Source organism: Macrobrachium rosenbergii, chromosome 42 (genome assembly GCF_040412425.1).
Source record: "Macrobrachium rosenbergii isolate ZJJX-2024 chromosome 42, ASM4041242v1, whole genome shotgun sequence".
NCBI lineage: Eukaryota > Metazoa > Arthropoda > Malacostraca > Decapoda > Palaemonidae > Macrobrachium > Macrobrachium rosenbergii.
Window position 1 is genome coordinate 14660890 of NC_089782.1, and position 16697 is coordinate 14677586.

The 16697-nt window shown below is 40.7% G+C and overlaps 1 protein-coding gene across 5 annotated transcripts in view; it reads left to right on the top strand.

The window, feature by feature from the left end:
- app (Palmitoyltransferase app) overlaps positions 1-16697 on the top strand; it is a 136444-nt gene that overhangs the window by 43121 nt on the left and 76626 nt on the right. For all 5 annotated transcript variants that reach the window (XR_010849857.1, XM_067085545.1, XM_067085544.1 and 2 more), the window contains exons 2-3: positions 2712-2866; positions 13846-14006. Coding sequence is in view for 4 of the 5 variants with exons in the window: in XM_067085542.1 (XP_066941643.1) it covers positions 2712-2866; positions 13846-14006 (316 nt within the window). In the remaining variant the exon portion in view is untranslated. The remainder of the gene's footprint in view (positions 1-2711; positions 2867-13845; positions 14007-16697) is intronic.

The window sequence follows — 16697 nt, forward strand, 5'->3', positions numbered from 1 at the left end:
TTTGAGTCATTTAGGCATGCTGTCAGCCAGTTTCTGGAAGTATTGCAAAGACATTTCATTCTCCCAGATTGTGGTGATTTCTTGTTGCAGGCTCATGAGGGATGATGTGTTGCACGACTGAAGCTTCTTTTTCATGACATTCCACCCATTTTCGATTGGATTGAGGTCAGGACTGTTACCAGGCCACTGTAAGACCTCAATATTGTGTTCAGTGAGCCACTTGGTAACTTTCTTGGCCTTATGACATGGAGCACCATCGTGCATGAAGACAGTGCAGCCGTGAGTCTCATATGAAGGCAGGAGGTGATCTTCAAGAACTTGAATGTAGTGGTCAGAATTCATTGTAACATTTTTTGGGAGGAAGAGCAATCCTCCACGACCTCTTAAACCACTGAAACATTCCCAAATCATGACAGATTCGGGGTGCTTGACAGTGGCAACTGTGTAGGCAGGGTCGAATCTGCTGACCGAAGATGGCCATCTTACTGTGGTAGAACGACCCTGAATACACTGGAATGGTGATTCATCTGACCACATGACCTTCCTCTAGTCATCAGCTGTCCAGTGGATGTATTTCTTTGCGAAATTCAGTCGAGCTTTCTTCACACGATCTGTCGGAAGAGGTTTGCGTGCAGCATGGCGGATGGGTAGCTGGAGGTCCTTCTGGAGACGGTGTTGGATGCAGCGGATTGATACATCTTTCAAGAGGATTGGGTGACTTGTTTTTAGCTGAGAAGCTGTAAGACAATGGTTTTTACGTAGTTCTCTCACAAGAAGATGATCAGTGGCCTTGGAAGTCTTCCGTGGGTGTCCAGGATAAGGTTTTCTTGGGGGAACGACGTTGGGTGGTAGGTCACGAAACGGCAGCCAGCAGCAACATTACGGTTGACTTTGCTCGCCAGTACATCTACAGATTTCTTTAATAGGCACTTTTTCTTGCCTCCAGGCTAATATGCGAGCCTTCTCCTCCTTATTCATGTGTGCATGACCCATATTTAGGGGATGTATAAAGAATTAAAAGGCAAGAAGTGCTCCAGTCCAAATACTGGGATCTTGGGGGCAGAGCAAATCAAAGCAATAACCTTTCGGTTTGCTGTCTGGGTCAGCACTGAGTCCTGAGGCACACACCTCCCACACACACTAGCACAGGAGAGTTGCCAGATATCACCAGCCAACTCTAGCTCAAACCATAGGGCAGGAAATGCAAATAGATTTTGGACATCTAAACAGTGGATTCTTATGGGTTAGGTCCGATTTCTATTTGCGGTGGCGGTATAATCCGAAAAGTCCACATTACACAATATACACTGACGGATCTGGAAGTCACAATATAGAGTGGGATATGCTGCAGTATTCCAAGACAAAACGTATTGGTTCTCTTTACCAGATAATGCCTCAGTATTTACAGCTGAGTTATGTGCAATAGCATCAGCCATAAAAATAATTAAAGAAACCTCATTTACTAATTTTGTGATTCACAGCAATTCCAGAAGCTCTGTAGAAGCCATTCAAAGCTATAATCAAAAAAAAGTAATTTTGTACAACAAATTAAGTTTTCACTCCATATATAATTGTATAATAATAGAAAAAATATTGAAATATGTTTGATCCCTGCCCATATAGGGATTAAAGGAAATGAATAGGCTGATAAAGCAGCTAAAGAAGCAGTCCACATGACAAGAGCAAATGTAAACATCCCTATTAGTGACTATGTAAGATATATAAAAACAATCATTGTAAGTAGATGGCAAAATATATGGAATGAAGAACCTGAAAATGATAAAACAGATAAAATCCAGTGTTGGAAAATGGAGTCCATCATATCAGAGAGAGAGAGACACACACAAGTAATTCTGACGCTTTTTCAAGTAGGCCATACTCGTTTGACATATGGACACTTAATGAACAGTTGATGTGGCTCTCCTCCTGAATGCTCAGATTGCAAAGTGTTGATAACAGTGAAGCATGTACTGTGTGAATGTCCAAAATATAACCTGCAGCGATTATCAAATTTTGGAAATAGACCAATAAAGGAAATTTTATCAGAATCTTCAGCATTTTCAGTAATACCCAATTTAATGTTCAGAAGTTGTGATTTGATAAAATATAAAAAGTAAATAATAAAAATCCAAAAACCTATGAATTTTAAAACAGCTAAATTTTAAAGTTTTACTTATTATGAATTTTAATATACCTTTGTAGTAATGAGTATATATGGAAACATGAGAATAAATGTGAGTGTGTACCAGTATGAGAGCATATGCCTTTGTGCAACTTTTAATATAATTTTCATTCATTCATCACCATGTCAGTGTTAGGCTTCTAGCCTAGACCTGTCATTTCATCCAGATCCTTCGGGCCAGCCCTATGAGAGCTGATAGTCAGCCTTATGAGAGCTGATAGTCAGCTCGGTGGTCTGGTTAAACTTTTTTATTTTAATAATAATAATAATAATAATAATGGTCATATTGTGACTAGTCTTCAGAAACAGGATCCAGTTGTAAACTGGGCAACTGTTTATACTGTAGGCACATTTATGTACAGTATATCCCTAGAATTCTTTTTCTGCTTTTGTTTTTCCTGGATCATACAGACTGCCAGCTTTTAAGAGAGAGGTTTGTCACTTCCCTTGACGTTCAACTCTACTGTATTTTTTCCTCTTTTGTTCTCATACCACACTTGACATTGATAACCCAATTTACTCCTTTCAGGTGAAAATGGCGAGTGTCAAGAGGAAGTGGCAGATATTTCCGGGCCGCAATAAATTTTACTGTGATGGACGCATCATGATGGCCCAACAGACCGGCATCTTCTACCTCACTGTCGGTCTCATTGTTGTTACCAATGTTCTTTTTTTTGTCTTCGAGTGAGTATTAGATTTTTTCATGCAAGTTTGTTTATTGATGTACCAAAATGCATTACATGTATAATTTATGGTCTACAATGAAGTATGTTTTAGTGAATGCCAAAATTGTAGTCAGTAGAAAAAGACAAGGTTTGAACACAAGTCTTATAAGAAATGTTGTTAGTCTGTAACATTTTTAGCTTATGACTTACAAAGTTACAAATATATAATTAAATTGGTAAGAGATGAATAGGTTTTTGTTCCTGTAGAAATACAATCTGTTGTCATGAGCTGGAAACCGGTGGAAAAGTTCTAACAGTTAACCAGGTGGTTAACAGATGGGGAGGGGGGTGAGTGGGGGAGTATCCCTCACTCAGCAAGCCCCTTACTCACTCTCTTTCAGCTGCGGCAGTATTCATATGCACTGCACTTTTCTGTCCTCACTGCAAGTTGAAAGCTTGGAGCGTGGATAAGTATTTTACTCATTGCCATTTCTGTGTGTTCTTGAGTTCTTTGGTTGCATTTTTTCTTGTTTTTGCCGTTACTGTATTATAAATATAAAACATGAATGTTGTAAGGGATGAGGTCACCCTGTTCTAGTGCTTTTCTTGCAAGGAATGTATTGATTGGGATTTGCTGCAGTAGATTAGGTTTGAAGAAGGATGAAAGGTGCTTGCTGTCTAGGGGGAAGGGGCACTCCTCTAGGAATGCCTCTGAACCCTTTTAATTTCTTCCTACCCCATCATCCATTCCTCTTCCCACTGTAAGTGCTACTCCTAGGAGTAGCACTAGGCTTAAAAAACCTGACCATGACTTTTCTACTGAGGATGTACCAGCTTCTGAAGGAGGTGCTCATCCAACAGCTATGTTGCCCTCTGATGACTGTGGTCATGATTCTGATGTTCCAGGTGTCCATAGGAAGACATCTTTGGGGTAGCTGCAGAAGATACAGCCTACCTTTTTTGATATTCTTGGTAGTCCATCTTTGGCAGCTTTCCCAGATAATAACCTAGCAGAGGAAAAGAGGACCTTAAAACCTGATGCCTCTGCAGAGGTAGAACCTGATGGGCCTACAGTTTTTTGTTGGTGCCATTGATCAGCTGATCCTCCAATGGGTAAAACTAAAGCTACAGTTCCTGCCTCGACCAGCTGGAATTCGTGCTGGCTGTGCCCTCCCTCTCCATCATCTTTCTCTTTTTTGTTGTTGGACTCATCTTCCTCTTTATTGTTGCTGGACTTTTATTCCTCCTCCTTAGCCCTGGACTTTTTCCATGTAGATGCTTAGAAATCAAGCTCGGGTTGTCTGTGAGAGCTGAGGGAACTTAAAATGAGGGTGTGAAAGAGATCTTGCTCTTCGCCTTGTAGGAGCTGTTTTAACTGCTGTATATTGCCCTAAACAGAAGGCAGACTCAAATGTTTGTGAACAAACAGTATGTTGAATCCTAAGTGTTGCATCAGTCTTGCTTTCCAGAACCTAAGTACATGTAGCGTCCAATGGCCTCCAGGTCTAGGGAAGTCAATAGTGCTTGTAGGTCTTCATAGTTATAGCAGCATAGACTCTAACGGGATCATTCCCTTCTTTTTAAAAAGACTTGATTTCATTGCTCCTGAGATATTACAATTTTTAGAAGATTAGTGGGACTTGCAAATTACCCTTTTGTTTGGAGGAAGGGAAACATCGCTGTATTACCTAGGGGACTAAGTCTGTCCTCATGCCCTGCTGAATATAGGCCTATTTCAGTTACCCATGTTTGTATCTAAGGTTTTGAGAAGCTGGTCTCAAAGTGTCTTTGTAGGTTTGTTTAAGATAATACCTGCTACCGGCATTACAGTTTCATTTTTGTAGAGACCTTGGTATTTGGGATGTACTCTTTCAGTGTCCACCATCTCACAGTGCTCTTGATGATGGTGCAGAGGCACACATGATTGGTTTAGATTTTAGTTCAGCCTTTGTATGAATCTTGAAGCTTTATCCTCAAGCTAAAGATTATTGGGAATTGGTTGATCTTTTATTAATATTTTAAATGAATTTTTAATAGGCAGAACCCAACGAGTCTCTGTTGAAGGCCAGTATAGTAGCTTTTAACAGCAGCATTTCAGATGTTCCTCAAGGTAGTGTTTTGGTCCTTTGCTCTTGTTATCTATACTACTGTCATCTGGCAGGGTCTGGAGAACACTCTAATTGCATATGCTGATGACGCTACTCTTCTAGCTGTTGTTCCCCGTCCACACCTTAGGTCTGTGGTTGCAGAATCCTTGAATAGAAATTTTGCATGTATTCATGAGTGGAGTAGGCTTTGGGGTGAATCAGTCCAGAATGAAAGTTTTTCTAGCCTAACCTATCCTTAAATCATTCAATTATGTGATCCACTCACCTGTTCACGTTGTTCTTTTTACTCTATGCAATCCAGCTTTCGACAACAAAAAAACCACAAACAGACTTACAACCCAACCATTATCGACCTAACCTTCAGAGAGCTCTCTCTACCTCTTTCCACCATGCTTTCAACACTCCCGCTTCTGGTTTGTTTACATTTTCTCCCTCCCGCCATTTGTCCTGACGTCACTTCCTATGACGTCACAACAATAACATACTCTTTTTAAACATAAGTAATGCTATGCTATAAAAACATCTTATAAAATTAAACATGTGCTTTCTTTTTATACATTCTGCAATACCCATACACTTCATCAATGCAGAAAATAAAATAATGACTAACTTATAAAACTAACACACAATCACACTTATCTCCTTCTCCCTCCTCCAGCCTTTTCTTATCCTAATCCCTTCTAATCTCCATTATTCTCCAATTCTTTACCCTCTACATAATTCCTAATGCTTTCCCCAGAAACTCCAGCTTTGGTCAATACATCAGCTATCTGATGCTTTCCTTTTATCCATCTCACCTCACTTATTTCTCCAGATTCTATTGTTTCTCTTATTGCTGCAATATCAATTTTTAATCTCTTACTACTTACTCCGGTACTTGATTTTATTGCAGTCATTAGGGTTTTGCTATCAGTTTTCACCAGTGCTTCTAATTTTCTCCTCCTACTATCTCTTCCCACAAATGTTTGAAATATATCAATCCTTCTATGGCCTCCCAACACTCAGAGCTTCTGCTTCAATGGTGGACTTTGCTACTCTTCTAGATTTTCTGGATTTCCACCATATAGGGCTTCTCCTTTTACCATCTGTCAATGATATCACATAACCTAATTGAGTATGACCATCTTCAATATTCCCAATGAAGCATCTGCATAGGCTTCCCAATAAATCTTTTCTTCTTCTAACTCACTTATTATCACTTCTCCCATTATGCACTTAGTTTTTCTCACTATCTTAATCAGCTTTCTCATATCTTGAGTCGTTCCTTCTTTAAAAGCTTTACTTAATTCACTAACATCATATGATATTTCTGGCACAGTATGTAGCGATACCCAATTCAACTGTCCTACCACTGATCTATATTCTGTTAACTCCTTTTGTCCTAATACTCTATTACCTGTAAATCTTCTGGCTTCTGGTTCTCTTATAGAATTTATATACTGCCACTGATTAAGACAAATTCCATTTTCCTTATGCTCTACTATTACTCCTATATACTTAAAACTTTTACTTTCTTGTTCTCCTACTTGTAATTTCCCTTTCAATTTCCCAATTGTTTCCTTTAAAAATCCTTCAGTTCCTCCATAGCAAAAATCATCTACATGTGTACATAAAATACCATTCAATTTATTGTCTTTTTTTCCAAAAGAATATATTAGGTTCTAATCTACTCCTCTCACCTTTAAGCTCCTCCACCAGTTTTACCACCTTACAATACCATGCCTTTGCTGCATCCTTGAGCCCATAAACAGTTTTCTTCAATTTCATAATCCACTCCAACCATCTTCACTAGGTGGTTTTAAATATACCTCGTTGTATTTCATCACCCTGTAGATATGCAGTTTTACATCTAACGTATAACAATTCCAATCTTTCAGTTTTATTACTGTCAAACAAAATTTTAAAATTTCGGCATTGCATGTAGGAGCATCTTTTTCCCATTCAGCCATTTCTTCTTCAAAACCTCTAGCTACCAATCTTGCTTTACATATCCTTTCCCACCTTTTACCTTTTCAGTTACTATCCATCTTGTAGATATAGCTTTTTGTCCAATGTCATTTACCTCCTCATATACCTTGTTTTCTCTCCAACTTTGTAGTTCTTTTCTTTAGCTTCAATTACATTTCTATTTTCGAATCCTAGCAAAACCTCTTCTTCATCTTCAATTTTTTCTACATGACTATAATCTCTTAAGTCAACCCATCCCTTGTCACCTGACTGTGAGTCTTCTACATTGTCTGAATCAGCCCAAGATTTGCTTGATCTTTTCCCTGCAAGGCTCAATATCGTCCACTCTTCTACTTGTCCTGTATTTCTGTTTATAGCTCTAACTCTATTTCCCTTTCTGAATTTGGGTATCTCTTCTATTAACTCACTTTCTTCTGTTACCTCACTTTCCCTTCATCTTCCAGTGTTTCCTCTGCCAAATCTCTTTCTATAGTCTCTTCTACATCAGCATTCCTTCTCCAGCCAATTATCATCTTTCCTTCCTGCTCATCTATATTCCCTTCCTTTGATGCAAGGGATTCATCTTTCACAGTGTGTGTTTTGTCTACTTTAAGTATCTTCTCCTTTTCTGGTGATAGTCTTTGAATCCTAGTAACATGTATTCTCGCTACTTCTCTTAGAGAATCCCCATGTTTAACCACTACTGTTTTACCTGATACTCCCACTACCTGAGCAGGTCCTCTCCATTCATTTTCATTTTCTCTCTTATAGAATACCTCGTCTCCCACTACTGCTTCTTCAAATTTATGTTCTCTGACATTTTTGTTTAGAGCAATTCTTATTTTATTACAAGACTCATTTTTGATAAACACTTCTCTGGCCTTATGCATTGCATTCAGTGTATCCCTTACTATGCTTTCTTCCATACCTTTCTCTCTGCTTGCAGGACTTGAACTTTCTTCTCCCATTAAATTAGGCAAGGAAGGATTTTCCCAAATACTAATTGGTTAGGGAGAAACCACCGTTATTTATTAAGCAGTTCCTGGCACTCACTACCCATCTTAATGCTATGGACCAATCCACTTCCTCATCATCTTTCATCTTTCTTAAGCTTTCTTTGATTATGCCTACTGTCTTTTCACACAATCCATTGCTCCATGGAGATTCTGATGCTGTGGCTAATACTTTAATATTCCATCTTTCTGCCATCCTCCTTACTTTTTTTCATTTTGAAATTCTCCCCGTTGTCTGATAATATTTTAGAAGGTGCCCCAAATATCGCAAACCACCCACAAAAAGAGTCTTTATAATAGTTTCTGGTTTCTTGTCTTTTATCCAAAAAGCCTGACAATACCTTGTTGCCATATCTACCATTACCAAGAACTTTCTCTCTTCTATCTCTCCCACATCCATTGCTACAACTTCATTGAATGTCTTACTCCAAGAAAATCCCACTACTGGTTTAGCTGGATTTCTTTTATATCTTTTACATACTTCACAACTTGCGATTAAGTCAGTTAGTAACTTTTTTATTTCCTCTTTTTCCTTCTCTCCCAAACCGTCACTCCACTGTGCTTCTTCTGTTAGCTTCCATATTTTATCTCCACTTCCATTGTGGAATTGTAGATGTAACTTCATCATTGTACCTTTAATTTCCCTTAGGCTCTTTCCCTTCCACCCTCCAATAATAATTCTTCTTCTACCTTCCTCCTCAAAATTGGTATTCTTAAATGGCCCTGTCTGTCTTCTCGTAACTTTACCTTCATTTCCCCTAATACTTCTACTTTAACACAATTCTCTTTTAAATTTATGGTCATCCCCATTTTACTCATGGTTTTCTTACCTATTAACCATGGTACATCACCCTGCAAAATTTCTGTCTTCAAATAAAACTTTTTGTTTTTCAATATCACCGTATTTCCATTACTCCTTTCGACTTTGTATGATGACTCACCAAAATTAAATACTTTATTAGACTCTTTCTTAGTATCATTCATTCTCCTCAATTCTTCCTGATTCAAACCCACAACAATGCGTGCTAGTCACAATTCCCACAAACTGTTGACTTACATCCTGTGTCTAAAATTGCATCAACCTCTTCCCAAGATTCTTCTTCTATTTTGCTAACTTTTCCTATATAAACTTTTTCTTCTTCTTGTCCAGTTTCTGATTTCTTCTTATTCTGAAAATTCTGAGGACAATCTCTGGCCCAATGCCATTCCGATTTGCATATAGCACACAGTGTTACTTTCCCTTCTCTATTTAAGGGATTTCTTCCACCTCTACCTCGATTCACCTTTCCCCGATATCTTTGGCTTTTCCACCCCTTTCCCAAAATTCTCACAACCTTCTGATCCTAACCATTCCCCCTCCTCTCTATTCCTAATCCCTCAAATATTCTTTTCATTATTTGTGACACTGTTTTATATTCCAACTTTTCTCGACCACAAGCTGCTAATACCATTTGTTTTGATCTTCTGTGAGATTCGATTGTTCTAGTACATGAAAACCTTTTGCTTCCCTTCAAGCATGCTTTTCCCTAGTGCCCTACTACACTCTGACTCTGCCTTTTCATACCTAATTATAAAATCTCTCATCTTTTCACTAGATTCTCTTTCTATTTTAAAATAGTTTTTCATTTTACTGTAATTTTCCATTAACGTATCTTTTAGATACACTTCATCTAGTTTGGACAGGATTATCTTTGAACCCTCGCTATCCTTAAGTTCATCTCTATCTATTCCTTCTGTTACTTCTAAAGCTTTCCCTTTTAAGCTCATCCTTATCTCTATCCCCGGATATTTCACTTCTTCTCCACACACCACACGCCAATCTTCGACTTGTCCTCTCCATCCTTTATAATCGCCCTGTGCCCCACTAAATCTCGGACAGTCTCTCCTCCATTTCATCTCCCAAAGTTTACCATCAGATCCGTCCATTTTTAACGAACCACGCTCTGCTACCAATTGAAAGTTTTTCTAGCCTAACCTATCCTTAAATCATTCAATTATGTGATCCACTCACCTGTTCACGTTGTTCTTTTTTTACTCTATGCAATCCAGCTTTCACAACAAAAACCACAAACAGACTTACAACCCAACCATTATCGACCTAACCTTCAGAGAGCTCTCTACCTCTTTCCCACCATGCTTTCCAACACTCCCGCTTCTGGTTTGTTTACATTTTCTCCCTCCACGCCATTTTGGTCCTGTGACGTCACTTCCTATGACGTCACAACAATAACATACTCTTTAAACATAAGTAATGCTATCTTGAAAACATCTTACATTTAAATGATATGGTTTTGAATACCAGTGACTCTCCTAAGGTTATAAAATATGACTTTTGATAAGAAATTGGCTTTTGAGATTTACATATATTGCTTCCTGTTTCTCAAAAGTTGGTATCTTTGCAGAAATGTTTTAGAATATGTCAGGATGAAGCTATTATATGTAAGTGTCTTCTTCCTTGTTTGGAGTAGTGTTCTCCTATGTGGTCTTCCAGTGCTGACTCTCATCTCAAGCTCTTGGATAGAGTTGTCATCAGTCAAGTTTATTTTCCCAACTTTTAATGTTGATTTTGACAGACTTGAAGTGAGTTCTTTATGTTTGTTGCATAAAATGTATTACAATGATAAACATCCTCTGTAAATTTCTTTACCTGCCCCCTAGCTGCTTTTGCTTGCAACACTAGGCAGGCTGCTGCTGCAAACAGTGTGTTGTTTTATAGCATCAGGTTTAATACTACTCGGTTTTTTAGGAGTTTTACTGTATCTACAACCAAGATGTGAAATAGTTTACCTAGTGCAGTTATGAAATCTTCAGATCTCCAAAAATTTAAGTAAGAAACAAATTCATTCTCGCTCTCTGCTGACGTCTCCTGAATTTCAAGTTTATCAGTTTTATTTTCTATTCGTTAATATTTATTTATTTATCACCTTTGGCTGGTTTCCCTTTGTAGCCCTTTTGGGTTTATAATCTGTTGGCACTGTCCAAAAAGGGTTTTCAGCTGAAGATTTAAATAAAGAACGGAGGAAAAAGAAGGGGAAGTCTAAGACTGCATATGAAAGTCAATAGGGTTTTTTTGGGGGGTAGCAGTCGTACACACCATCAGGTGTTGATTGGTCTACCTCAGGTAAAGCTGATGTGTGGCACCAGCTCACTTAAATTCGAGGTCTGCTCTCACCTCGTCTCACTGTGAATGCTTGGGCTCACATCTGACTGAGGCTGCATGGCTCACTCACTTTGCCCAACCATGATCTGATGGTCGCAGGACAACTGGTGCACTGGACAACCCTTCTTACCATGACTCATGAAAGTCGTACAGAGAGGGGTTTGTGGAACCCGCTTGCTTGTCATGGGCCTGGTCTATGGATTTGGTTTGCACTAGTGATGGAAGGTTCTCCTCTGTGTTTTCCAGGAGGCTTTGGGAGAAAACCTGCACTGTTTCCATGCTTGAAATGTTTGTTCTGTCTGGAGTGTGAGCAGTCCGAGCCCTCTTTCTCCAGGGAGGGGTTTCCTTTGAGCTCTTCCACCTCTCATGAGCGTGGCTCGCTGTTTGGTTGGGAAGGAAGTGGGATAGTGGTGTGAGGGTTAATTCTTCTCTGTCTTCCTTCTCGTTGGCTACCAGGCTTCAAAACGGGGCCAGCAATGTTTGAGTGGGAACAAGGTGCTGACAGCAACTATGCTTTGTCTTGTACCTTTTCTCCAACAAGAGGTTTGTCTGGCTCAGTACGGGATTGGGAACACCCTAGGGAGCTGAGATCTGGCATATGGCTGAAGAAGGAGCAGCTCCTGTCCCTAGAGATCTGATGGGACTGGATGGTCCCGTTCCTCCATAACCCTGGCAGACCTAGCTTGAGCAGCAGTTTTCGGAGATTATTTCACTCATTCATGAACAGAATAGCCTGGGTTAGGCGACTGTATCTTTGTAGTGGTTGATAGTCTCGTCTACAGAGATAATTTTTGGGAATACTCCAGAGTCATGACCCATGATCTGGTTGCTGTGCCCACAGTTAGCACTCTAGTTAATGGCATATTCTGCAGAAAAGCTACAAAAACAACTTGAAACAAAAGGCATTGTGAGAGTGAAAGGGATGAGGAAATAAATTGATGGTATCCATATATTATTACTTCGTATCCAGGACTCTCAGTAACATTTGATTCAACCAGAGTTCCTGGAATTGTCAGAGCTGCAGGGTATGTTTTCATAATCAAGCAGTATGTACTTAGAGCCAAGAGATGTTTTAACTGCCAAGAATTTGGCCATCTTTAGATATTTAACTGGTGCAAAGAACAAGGAAAGGAGCCTGCTTGCATAAATTGTGGTGCTGTTGAATATGGTCCTTGCCCAAAATAATCCCAAATGTATTTATTATAGAGGTAAATGGCTATTCTCTTCAAATAAAGTTAGATGTATGTTATGTAGCATGCAATTGAAGCTGGTAGGTTGTAGAATGAGTAAGCTTCAGTGAAGTCAGATCAAGGGTAAAGAGTAACTTTACCAGGCATGGTGTATCATATTCAAGCATAGTTTTTAATCGCAAGCTATGCAAGAAATCTTTTGACAGGAGTCGAGGTCTCTTTCTTATCTAGGATTAGTGTTTCTAACCAGTTCCATCATCTTACCTTCCAAGGCTCGACTAGGGAAGTGTAAGGGAAGGAGGAGGGATTTTGGGAGGGGCCAATAGAGAGAAGCAGCAGAGGTTCATTGATTTAGTAGGGTGAAGCCCTTATCCAAATCTACACTTTCCAATACAAGTTCTAGTTTCCATTAGGCTTTTATCTCTTCCTACAAGAAGGAATTGTAGCTTTCTAATAAAATTGTCACTCTTCTCAACTAATTTTTCTTGGGAAAGACATGGTTTCTGCTCTTTCTATATTGCTCAGGGTTTGGGGTAACTCCTAACCCTGTTTTGGCAAACTTTGGTTTTAGGTATAGAGGCAGGCTGCGGACTTGAGCTTTCTTTCCCTTTCTACAAGAGAACACTCGTAGATCTCAGGATTCCTTCTTCCTGCCGTACAGGTTTTGATCAACTGTTTTGTAGTTTTTTCAACTCTTGTCAAACAAGTTTGCTTCTGGCTTACATTGCATAATTTGGCTTCGTTGGTGAACAGATGCCATGGATCCTGGTCTGTTTCCTTCCTTGTCTGCTCCCCAGCTGCTGGACAGCCCAGTATACATGACTAGGCATTTCTCCATTCGTGGTGAGTGTTTGACTGCTCCTTCATTCTTTTGCTGTTCAGTGGAGACTTATACAATGTGGCAGAGGCTCACTATCTTACTTGGTCCTCGGCTTTCAGCAGTCAGTTTCTTGTATAAAAGACGATACAGGCAGTCCTTGGTTATCAGCGATCTGGTTTTACGGGGCTTGTCTATCAACGAAAATCGGCAATTTTCGGCGCCGAAAATCACCAAATTCCACTCATCGGTGCCGATAATTGGGTATTGGCACCAATACATACCTAACAGAGGCGCTGATAACCGAAAATTAGCGATTTTTGGCGCCAATGAGCCCCAAAAATTGCTGATTTTCGGTTATCATCATACCATCAGAACGGAACCCCCGCTGATAACCGGGGACTGCCTGTAGTTCATATTCTTGTATGAATAAAAATGAATTTTAAAGAATATTTGTATTTCTCATAGAATACAAACTAGAGCTTATCACGATCCCACTGCATAGTCTGTTGAATTGACATGTAACTTTTTCTATATTTTTAAACTTGAAAGTGCAATGTTTTTCTTACATGAATTTAATGACTGAGAGGTAAAGTTTTTAGTTTGTTACATGTACTGTACTTTCCAAGTATTGGCTTGAAAACTATCATGTAAAAATTTGAAGCAAATTCCTTAAGTTCAAAAACCTAATATAAGAAAACTAATGAGATTAGAGTTGTCTCTAGTAATTAAATTTAACCTGACGTGTTCTGTTCTTTTCCAGCTGTCCCTTCTTGGCGGGGAACTTGACACCAGCAATTCCTGCTGTTGGAGGTCTCCTCTTTGTTTTTGTTATGTCCGTTCTCTTTCATACTTCATTCACCGATCCTGGCATCATTCCCCGAGCAACAGCAGATGAAGCCAGCTATACAGAGAAGCAGATAGGTAAGCTGGATTCTTAATAAATGGTTTCTTTTTATATAAGTAACTTACCAAGTAATTACATACCTATTAGTTTCTGTCGTGGCAGCTTAAATTTTGAAATTCGCGATAGCACTTCTATTGTTTTGGTGTTGGTAACTAACCCTGCCCACTTTTTGGGAAGAATAGGTACAATACAGCTGAAGAGCTCAATTCAATTCTGCTAGTCAGTGACTGACCATCAGTTGTTTGAGCAGCTTTTTGTTTTTATTTTTTCGCCGGATGGTTGTGGCTATCGCCGTCTTTGGTGAAGTACTCATTCCTTTTGGTAGCCTTCACACTAATTACAATTAGCTTAGCTAGATTTGACAGACTTTTTTCCTGATTGTGACTTTTTTGATTTTGTGTGACTCTAGTTCGACTAGTATCTGGTTTTGCAGCAAAGGCTGCAATACCAGACTGATATCAGCCAAATACGACTCGCATACTATTTGCTGTCATTGCAGAGGGCAAATTTGTTCTGATCTAACTTGTGAAGAGTGTAGGGATTGGGATCAGGAGAAAGACGGCCACTAGAGCCGAAGGTAGGAGTTCTGCTAGCCAGGTTTCTTCTCCTGATGTACCTGTTCTGTCTACGCTTACGACTGTTTTTCCCCCATTACCAGCACTCCAACTTTTCCAGCAACTCCCAAACTTCCAAACCCAATGCCATCACCAGCCTCGAAGCCAGGATAGACCAGAAATTCGGTCTTTTGGTCAATACTGTATCCCAAATTGGTCCTTCAGTCAAGGGCCTCATGGACAAGATGAGTGCAAATGATTGCGGTGCAAGTGTGGTGTCAGTGGAGGAGGTGACCACTCCTCCCACCGATGCTCCTAGACGGAGGTCCCTGTCAAACTCCCCTAAACCTGGGAGGAGGCAAACCGAAGGTCCAAGGGAGGTTGGTGGGGTTTGCCCATGGGCAGTTGCCCCCTCAGCCTAGCCTGTTGCACGTAAATCTCAGAACTCGGTGGACAGCCACTGGAAAGGCGTCCAGCTGGAAGTGCCTATGTTGTTGTCTAGTGGTTTGGACTCCATTGTGGGCAAGGGGCATAGTTGGTGCTTTTCAAGTGCTTCTGGCCATTGAAAAGGATTGTGGGCAAGGGGCATAGTTGGTGCTTTTCAAGTACTTCTGGCCATTGAAAAGGCATGCATCCTCTGATGAGACTTCCCCACTTCGTTTTAAGTGGCCCAGAGAACAGGAGCATAGTCCCAGGCCTACCTGCAGCTTCTGGGACAGTCTCAGTCATTTGTCTCCTGAGCCTTCAGTGGTAGAGCACCAGTATTTGGCTCCAAAGCTGTCTTCCTCCGAGCGCCTGATAGTATCTGAGCACCCAGTGGGATCTGAGCGCCTAATGGGATCTGAGCACCCAGTGGAATCCAAGTGCCCAGTGTCCGAGTGTTATCCTGTGCCCGTGCCTCCACCTGTGTCTGTGTGTCCACCTGTCCACTTGGCGCCAGCATCTGTCAAGCATTCGGGACCACACTCCTGTTCGTTTTCCCTATCACGCTTAAGATCAAGGAGGACCTTCAGTGGTGACTCACAGAAGGAAGGTTTTTAATAGGGAAGTTGCTGCATCCCCTGGGGGGCTCTTCTAGAGAATATGGAAGTTTCCAGGACATGGTCTCAGGACAAGAGAAAGCTCCACATCAATGTGAAGGAGTGGTTCATTTGGCCCCCCAGTCTTTCGCAGCAGCGACATTCGACAAAACAGTCGCAGTCCATTCGGACAATATGACCACGCTGGCTTACATCAGGAACCAGGGAGGTACTCACTCCTTCCTTTACGAAGCAGTCAAGGATCTCCTCCTCTGGGCGCAGGGCAATCACACCAGAATTGTCACACGCTTCATCCAAGGCAAATGAAACGTCCCAGCAGATGATTGAAGTTGCTGCAGACAGGTTCTACTTATGGAATGGACACTGAATCTGCAGGTGCTCACCAACCTGTGGAAAGGGTGGGGAAAGCCATCAATAGACCTGTTTGCATTGTCAAGAAATCATCGCCTTCCTGTGCATTGTTCTCCAGCCCTGGACCCTCTGGCATGGGCAACAGATGCAGTGCTCCAGGACTGGTCAAACCTGGACATGTACGCCTTCCTGCCATTCATCATGGTGAGAGAAGCCATAAACAAGTTTCTTTCTCTTGTAGCTCCGTTTTGGCCGCAGGAGTGGTTCCTGGACTTTCTCAGGCTGCTGGTGGACTTTGCAAGACTTCCGTCACAGCAACAAAGTTTTCTCTAACAGCCACACTTCCATCATTTCCACTAAGGCTTATCTGCTCTTGCTCTGACAGGCTTCAGAGTGTCAGGAAGCTTGTCAGTGCGAAGGGCTTTTCAAGACCAGCTGCAGAGTTGATTGCAAAGTGTAGACGTCAGTCTTCCTCTAAGGTCTACCAGGCCAAGTGGGCGGTCTTCCGGATCTGGTGTTGAGGACATGACATCTCTTCTTCTGAAATCTCTCTAGCACAAATCACAGACTTTCTGCTCTTCCTGAGGTCTTCTCGAGGCTTAGCTACATCTACCGGCAGAGGTTACAGGGCTATGCTATTGGATAGAGAGGTTTGGATCTGTCTGCAAGTCAAGGCATTATTGACCTGATTAAGTCTTTGGACACTTCAAAGCAAGAGAAGACAACTTCGGTCTCCTGGAACCTGGATGTTGTCCTTAAATTG